The 8739-nt window shown below is 51.5% G+C and overlaps 2 protein-coding genes across 2 annotated transcripts in view; one reads left to right on the top strand and one right to left on the bottom strand.

Moving 5' to 3' along the window:
* The window catches only part of SAXO2 (stabilizer of axonemal microtubules 2), a 1409-nt gene extending 774 nt beyond the window's left edge, over positions 1 to 635 (top strand). Inside the window, exon 2 of the mRNA XM_005857105.2 lies at positions 11 to 635. Within this exon, the coding sequence (XP_005857167.1) occupies positions 11 to 442 (432 nt within the window). The 3' untranslated portion in view covers positions 443 to 635. The remainder of the gene's footprint in view (positions 1 to 10) is intronic.
* Positions 636 to 8519: 7884 nt separating this feature from the next.
* LOC102245258 (ADAMTS-like protein 3) overlaps positions 8520 to 8739 on the bottom strand; it is a gene marked incomplete at its 5' end in the record, with an annotated part of 69808 nt that continues 69588 nt past the window's right edge. The window contains one exon of the mRNA XM_014541780.1: positions 8520 to 8541. Within this exon, the coding sequence (XP_014397266.1) occupies positions 8520 to 8541 (22 nt within the window). The remainder of the gene's footprint in view (positions 8542 to 8739) is intronic.

Raw genomic sequence — 8739 nt, 5'->3', positions numbered from 1 at the left:
GGACTACCAGGTGCCCCGCCAGGCCCCCCGCGCAGCCCCCATCCGGCCCGCGTCCCAGCGGAGAAAGAAGTTTCCCTTCCAGGGGAGAAGCACAACCCAGGAGGACTTCCCGGAGTGGGAGGCCTGCCGCCCCCGGGAACCCATGAGGCCGCAGCAGCAGATGCCTGGCCCGTCGGGGACGTTCGACGGGGTGAGCACCTTCCAGTCCCACTACGTGCCCCACGAGCTGGTGCCCACAGCCAGCTGCAAGCCTGCCCAGGCCGCGGTGCGGAGCTCCAGTCCCTTCGACGACGTGACCTGGTACTCCACCGAGTTCGCCCCCAAGAAGCGGGAGGTCTGCCCGGCCAGCTACCCCTCCCCGCCGGGGTACATCTTCGAAACGACCAACTCCCGAGGACACAAGTTCTTCCGCAAGATTGCACCCGCCTCCTCCTCCGGGTAGGCCTCCTAGCATGCCCACCTCCTAGCCGAGGAGGAGGCTGACTCGGAGGATGTGGCGCTGTTTAAAGTCAGAAAAAAAAAATGCATGAGAGCTAACACAAATCCTCGTGAAGTTTTTAAATCAGGAAAATTGGAAAATCGCCCAACAGGCGCGGCTCAGTGGTTGAGCATCGACCTATGAACCAGGAGGTCATGGTTTGATTCCGGTCAACGGGCACATGCCTGGGTTGCAAGCTTGATCCCCGGTAGTGGGCGTGCAGGAGGCAGCCGATCGATGATTCTCTCTCATCATGGATGGTTCTCTCTCTGCCTCTCCCTCTCCCTTCCTCTCTGAGATCAATTCTTTAAAAAAGTGCTGACCAGCCCTGGCCGGTGTGGCTCAGTGGATAGAGCGCCGGCCTGCGGACCGGAGGGTCCCGGGTTCGATTCCCGGTCAGGGCACAGGCCTGGGTTGCAGGCTCGATCCCCAGTAGGGGGCGTGCAGGAGGCAGCCAATCCATGGTTCTCTCTCATCATGGATGTTTCTCTCTCCCCCCCTCTCCTTTCCTCTCTGAAATCAATAAAAATATATTCTAAATAATAATAATAAAATAAAAAAGTGCTGCCCGATGTCAGGGACCCTTGCTCAGTCACTTCCTCTCTGCTGGTCTCCGTTTTCTGCTTTTCCTGATGAGATTAACTACCTATTCAGCGACCACTTGCCGGCCTTCACCAGATTATAAACTAGCCTCGTTTGTGTTGACTTAACCCAGTGGTTCTCAGCCTTCTGGCCCTTTAATACAGCTCCTCATGCTGTGGTGACCCCCAACCATACAATTATTTTCGTTGCTACTTCATCACTGTCATGTTGCTACTGTTATAAATCATCATGTAAATACCTGATATGCAGGATGGTCTTAGGCGACCCCTGTGAAAAGGTCGTTTGACCGCCAAAGGGGTCACGACCCCCAGGTTGAGAACCGCTGGCTTAACCGGAGCACAACTTCCGAGTCTTCCCGCTAAAGCAGGGGTGGGGGACCTTCCTCGGCCGAGGGCCAGGGGGAGATTTGTAACATCATTCTCGGGCCATACACGGTTACCAACTGAAAGCCCGGCCGGCCTGGCTCAGTGGCTGAGCGTCGACCTTTGAGCCAGGAGGTCACGGTTAGATTCCGGTCAAGGGCATGTGTCTGGGTTGTGGGCTCGATCCCCTGTAGGGGGCGTGCAGGAGGCAGCCGATCCATGCTTCTCTCTCACCATGGATGTTTCTCTTGCTCTCCCTCTCTGAAATCAATAAAAATATATTTTAAAATAAAACAAAACAAAGATCAGGCCCTATTCGGTGTGGCTCAGTGGATAGAGCGTCGGCCCGTGGACTAAAGGTTCCCAGGTTCGATTCCGGCCAAGGGCACATGCCCGGATTTCGGTCTTGATCCCCCACAGTAGGGGGGCGTGCAGGAGGCAGCCAATCAATGGTTCTCTGTCATCATTTATGTTTCTCTCTCTCTCTCTCTCTCTCTCTCTCTCTCTCTCTCTCTCTCTTTCTTTCCTCTCTGAAATTAATAAAAAAATATTTATATATTTTTAAAATAAAGATCAGCCTGCTATATTGGGTCAAACACTTCCTTAACTCACCGCTAATGCCTTGGCAGGGCCAGACCAAACGACTCTGTGGGCCTTAGACGGCCCGCGGGCCGGACGTTCCCCGCCCCCACTCTAAGGCGTCACAGGCACCCGAGTTGTTACAGAGAACGCAGAGCTTCAACTGGAGGGAGTAACGTCGTCTGAGTGACAGCACCATTTCCAGACCCGAAGCGCATTGGATAGCGCCGTTTCAGGAATGATGCAGATCCGCAGGGTCCCCTCAGGGAGTTACGCCCCCGGGAGTCACAGCCCCGAAGAACTGGGCTCCGTGTGGGGCTCACTGTGTCCCCCCTCACCCTGGTGACCTGGAAAGAACATCCCACAGCTAGACGTGCTGAAATCTAGCGAGTGACACTCACGCTGCGTGTGATTTTGATAAATGATTGCGTTACGGGAGAATATGATTTATCTCAACGTTTAGTCTCCTTTTTTTCTTTTTGTTTTTGAATGTTTAGTCTTTTGTAGCTTTACATTTGTTTCAGACCATCTACTGCATTGAGAATGAGTCCGTGTGTAAGCTATTTTTAATTATTTGCAAGTCGCTAGTTTTAACTTACCTTTGTACTTATTAGGTAAAATGGGGATAATGTAAGATTCTGTATGTCTGTGCAACATTAATCAAGCGTCAATAAAAGGGAGGAATTTTCAGGATGTCGTTTTTGTACCCTATTTCCTCTGGAAATGGAGCTTTTCATAAATTCTTATCAGGTTAACTTGTACATAATTCCGTATTATTACCTTTTTTTATTCTTTTTTTAATATATTTTATTGATTTTTTACAGAGAGGATGGGAGAGGGATAGAGAGTTAGAAACATCAATGAGAGAGAAACATCGATCAGCTGCCTCCTGCACACCCCCTACTGGGGATGTGCCCGCAACCAAGGTACATGCCCTTGACCGGAACCGAACCTGGGACCCTTCAGTCCGCAGGCCAATGCTCTATCCACTGAGCCAAACTGGCTAGGGCTATTCTTACATTTTTAACAGAAAATATTATAATATACTCAATCTGAAGGCCTAGGGGACCACGACAGCATCTCATCCTGGCCTATTTTTTTAAATATATATTTTTATTGATTTCGGAGAGGAAGGGAGAGGGAGAGAGAGACAGAAACATCCATGATGAGAGAGAATCATGGATCGGCTGCCTCCTGCACGCCCCCCACTGGGGATCGAGCCCGCAACCCGGGCATGTGACCTCCTGGTTCATAGGTTGACGCTCAACCACTGAGCTACACCGGCTGGGCAAGATCCTATTTCCAAATCAGGTCTCATTGTGGGAGTTAGAAAGTTTGGCAGGGGGCGGGGGAGCGGGGGGGCAGGAAGAGACACAATTCAACCCACAAAAGATGGCAATGATGGCCAGTAAGCATATGCAGACACCCCCACATCATTAGCCATCAGGGGGAGTGCTCTGGGTTGGAAATGCAGATGCTAACTTTCCCCCTCTCTCCTGAAAACGCTCTCCACTCCTTAGACCAGCGGTTCTCAACCTTCCTAACGCCGCGACCCTTTATTACAGTTCCTCATGTGGTGGCGATCCCCAACCATAAAATTATCTTCGTTGCTACTTCATCACTGTCATGTTGCTACTGTGATGAATCGTCATGGAAATATCTGATATGCAGGATGTACTTTCATTGTTACACATTGTCCGTAATTAAAGCATAGTGATTGATCACAGAAACAATATGTCATTATAGATGTGTTTTCCGATGGTCTTAGGCGACCTCTGTGAAAGGGTCGTTCGACCCCCAAAGGGGTCGCGACCCACAGGTTGCTGACCCACAGGTTGAGAACCGCTGCCTTAGACCCTATGTGTGCCTTAGTGAAAGAAAAACAAACAAACAAACAAAAAAACGGGCCCCGGCTGGGTAGCTCAATTGGTTACAACATTGTCCTAATACACCAAGGTTGCAGGTTTGCAGGTTCGATCCCCGCTCAAGGCACATACAAGAATCAACCGATGGCCCCGGCTGGTGTTGCTCAGTGGATAGAGCACCAGCCTGCGGACTGAAGGGTCCCAGGTTCGATTCCAGTCAAGGGCACATGCCCAGGTTGCGGGCTCGATCCCCAGTGTGGGAGGCAGGAGGCAGCCGATCCATGATTCTCTCTCATCATTGATGTTTCTATCTCTCTCCCTCTCCCTGCCTCCCTGAAATTAATTAAAAAAAAAAAGAATCAACCGATGAATGCATGAATGGGTGGGACGATGAATTGATGTTTCTCTCTTTCCATCTCACTCCCTTCCTCTCTAAGAAGAATAAAAAATATAAATACTTTTGAAGATCCCTAACCGGTGTGGCTCAGTGGATAGAGCGTCGGCCTGTGGACGGAAGGGTCCTGGGTTCGATTCCGGTCAAAGGCACGGACCTCGGTTGCAGGGTCCTCCCCGGCCCGGGGCCCTAGTCGGGGTGTGTGCAGGAGGCAACCCATCCATGTGTCTCTCTCACATCGATGTTTCTCTCTGTCTCTCCCTCTCCCTTCCACTCTCCCTAAAAATCAATGGGAAAATATCCTCTGGTGAGGATGAATAACAACAACAAAATAAAATAAAAATCATGTTTAAAAAAAGAAAGAAAGAAAGATGAATGCACATTTTTGGGACATTTGAGGTGCATAACACAGTCTCAAAATCACTGCAAATGAGCCCGGCCAGCGTGGCTCAGTGGTTGAGTGTCAGCCTATGAACCAGGAGGTCATGGTTCGATTCTCGGTCAAGGGCACATGCCTGGGTTGCAGGCTCGATCCCCAGTAGGGGACGTGCAGGAGGCAGCCAACCCATGATTCTCTCTCATCATTGATGTTTCTATCTCTCTCCCTCTCCCTCCCCCTCTCTCACAAAAAAAAAAGCATACACACACACACACACACACACACACACACACACACACACACAGGCAGCCACGGGGACAGGACCAAGGCCACCAAAACCAAAACACATAACGCAAATAAGCCTCCTGCATCCGATGCCGCTGAATCGTAGAAGTAAATTTATTTCTGAGTTACCGAAGGGTCACGCAGGAGAGACATTCTTCTGATGTAGGAACAGTAGTAACATACAGCACGCAGGCATGTCCTCTGAACGATGAGAAATACAATCGTAGCCAACGGGAAACAGCAACTTTACAGGCAGAGGGGAACCGATAAGACATTTTGTGACTCAGAAAAATATATGCCCACGTCTTTATTACACACTGTACAACATAAAATACCGCAGCTCTGAGTCCTAGACGTATATACAAAGAGTATTTTACACAGGGTCTCTCTTTAACTTAAGAACCTTCAACAATCGCTCGGCCGGCGTGGCTCAGTGGTTGAGCGTCGACCAATGAACCAGGAGGTCAGGGTTCGATTCCCGGTCAGGGCGCAGGCCGGGGTTGTGGGCTCGATCCCCAGTGTGGAGCGTGCAGGAGGCAGCCAGTCAGTGATTGTGTCTCATCATGGATGCTTCTCTCTCTCCCTCCCTCTCCCTTTCTCTCTGAAATCAATACAAATATATTAAAAAAAATAAAATAAAAGAACCTTCAACAATGAAGTGTGGACTGATGGCCAGTGGTCTGTGGGCTTGTGTGTCCCTTGCACACACCCATCTGTCCCCCGCCGCCACCCCTCCGTGTACATCAGCGCTCATCACAGTGTGGCGAGGCTGCGGGGGGTGGGGAGGGCGAGACAGGTGACCTGGTGCACGGAATAGCGGGGAGCCCAGAGGGCGTGTCCACAGACAGAGCCAATGGCTCATGAGTCACGTGACCGTGCTGCCAGCGGGCTGTAGGCAACCATGAGTACAGGCAGCTGGGACAATGAGTGCAGAATCAGTCACTTACTTCATCGAAAGCCGTAACTGGGGGGATGTCAGGGACAGAGGCCCATGAAACATCAGCTTTCGTCTGGCTCCGTGGTTGAGCGTCGGCCTAGGAACCAGGAGGTCAGGGTTCGATTCCCCGTCAGGGCACAGGCCCGGGTTGTGGGCTCCATGCCCAGTGGGGGGCGTGCAGGAGGCAGCTGATTGGTGATTCTCATCATTGATGTTTCTCTCTCTCTCTCTCTTTCTCTCTCTCTCTCCCCTTTCTTCTGTGAAATCAACAAAAAAATACATATTTTTGAAAACTGTAGCTTTCACCCAACCCGGTGGCTCAGTTGGTTGGAGCGTCGTTGGGTACACAGAAAGGTCGCCGGTTCGATTCCCGGTCGGGGCCCATGCCTAGGTTGTGAGTTCGATCCCCAGTCGGGGAGCATGCGAGAGGCATCCAATTACTTTCTCTCTCACATCGATGTTTCTCCCCCTCTCTCTCTTCCTCTCTCTAAAATCAATAAATGTATCCTCGATTGAGGATTTAAAAAAAAATCAGCTTTGGGTTTACAAATGAATGCTGGTCCCACATCACTCCAGTAGCAATTCAACATCCACTCTGACATTATCACTAACCCCAGCCTTTGTCTCAATCTAAACCTGGGGTCTTCAAACTACGGCCTGTGAGCCACATGCAGAGAGGCAACCCATTAGTTTCTCTCTCACATCGATGTTTCTCCCTCTCTCTCTCTTCCTCTCTCTAAAATCAATAAATGTATCCTCGATTGAGGATTTTTTAAAAAAAATCAGCTTTAGGGTTTACAAATGAATGCTGGTCCCACATCACTCCAGCAGCAATTCAACGTCCACTCTGACACTATCACTAACCCCAGCCTTTGTCTCAATCTAAACCAGGGGTCCTCAAACTACGGCCTGTGAGCCACATGCAAATACAAACATTGTATTTGTTCCCGTTTTGTTTTTTTACTTCAAAATAAGATATGTGCAGTGTGCATAGGAATTTGTTCATAGTTTTTTTTTTAAACTATAAGTTGGCCCTCCAACGGTCTGAGGGACAGTGAACTGGCCCCCTGTTTAAAAAGTTTGAGGACCCCTGATCTAAACTCAACCCAACTCGCGCCTCACCAGGCCCTCACCCGAAGTCCCACAGCCAACGCTAGCCTTCACCCTAACTCAGCTCCCCTCCTCACCCAACCCAATCCTGGAGCTAAAACCACCCCTCAGCGTGCTCAGCGCCCCCTCACGTGAACCCCCACCCTAACTGTCACCTCAGCTGAACCCCCATTCCCGAGGGGCCCACGGAAACATCAGTTCCCACGAAAAACAATCATTGACTATCAACGATGTTCCCCCCCCCCCGAAACGATCCTAGTTAGATGACTTTCTTATCATTTCCCCCCCAATACAAACCCTCGGGAATAGCACGTTCTGCATACATTCCGTCTCCTAAAGCTTTGCTTTGCCAGATTGTGTGCAAGAACTTAGTGCTCAGAAAACAACAAAAAAAATTGCATTCACAGTCCTCAACGCGGTGACTAGGCTTCAAAGTCGGTAGAAACAGTTGACTTCTCTTCTCCTTTGATTCCCAAGATGCCGCGTGCGGGCACAGATAGATCTCCGTCCTTTTGTGAAAACGGCAGCGACATTTTCGTGGTCGTCCACGGGTTCTGGTGCATGAGACGCGGGCCCCCACCCTCACCCCGTGACGGTCCTTGGACCAGCTCGCGCCCAGGCCTGGCCGGCGCGACCGTGTCTTTTTCACAGACTCCACGTCAGGATCCATAAGAACGATGTTAGCGCCAACATGGTCACAATTACTGACCAGAGTTCATAACCGGCAAATGCCTTCTGCACCTGCCGACGGCCTGACTCTCAACAGAAGGGGAAGCCCTCGGTCCCCGAGTCTCCCCAAGGCTTCAGAATGCCCGACGCTACACCAGAGGTTGGTCCCGGGTTCGATTCCCGGTCGGGGCACATCCCAGGGAGCAGGCGAGGGGGACGTCCGCGGGTGACCTCGGCGATTGCCGGGTTGGAAGGACACGGTCCCCCCGGGCATGGCACGGCTGCGGGGGTGTTTGGGTTAGTGATGGGCTATCTATCGAACCCACCTGAACTGGAAGGACAACGACCGTGAAAAATTACAGGACAAAAGGTTAGCAGCGGTGACTGAGCAAGGGCCTGGGTTTCATGGCCGAATCTAGAGCTTTGTGGGTTATTTTTTTGTCTATGAGCCAGGAGGTCACGGTTCGATTCCCGGTCAGGGCACATGCCCAGGTTTTGGGCTGGATCCCCAGTAGGGGGCGTGCAGGAGGCAGCCGATCCATGATTCTTTCTCATCATCGATGTTTCTCTCCCTCTCCCTTCCCCTCTGAAATTAATACAAATATATTTATAAAATGGTAACAGGGGTGACTGTGTACCGGCTGCATCGGATGGTGGAATTTAGAGGTCTGTGGCTTTTTAGAGAAAGACGTGTTTTGGAACCAGCGACTCGGGCGAGGTATCGGCTCGGACATTCTCGGCCCATCGCCTCAGCAGCGTCCCACGCCTGCGGAGGGCTATCCGCGGGGCGCGGCCGGCAGCCTCCCTCTGCAGAGGCCCAGCGGGCACAGACTCAGGCGCGTCACACACGTGCAGGCGTCAGGGGTGTCTGTGCAGGTTCCTGCGAACAGAACAAACAAGAAAAACCACATGCAACTCGCACGCCACTCACGAGAGACGGGGCTAAAAAGCATTGGATTCGCCCGGCCGGTGTGGCTCAGTGATTGAACGCCGACCTAGGAACCAGGAGGTCAGGGTTCGATTCCCGGTCAGGGCACAGGCCCGGGTGGCGGGCTCCATCCCCCGTGTGGGGCCTGCA

The sequence above is a fragment of the Myotis brandtii genome, unplaced genomic scaffold, assembly GCF_000412655.1.
Source record: "Myotis brandtii unplaced genomic scaffold, ASM41265v1 scaffold1072, whole genome shotgun sequence".
Taxonomy (NCBI): domain Eukaryota; kingdom Metazoa; phylum Chordata; class Mammalia; order Chiroptera; family Vespertilionidae; genus Myotis; species Myotis brandtii.
The sequence above is the reverse complement of the archived record's forward strand: the minus strand, read 5'-3'. Positions and strand labels throughout refer to the sequence as shown.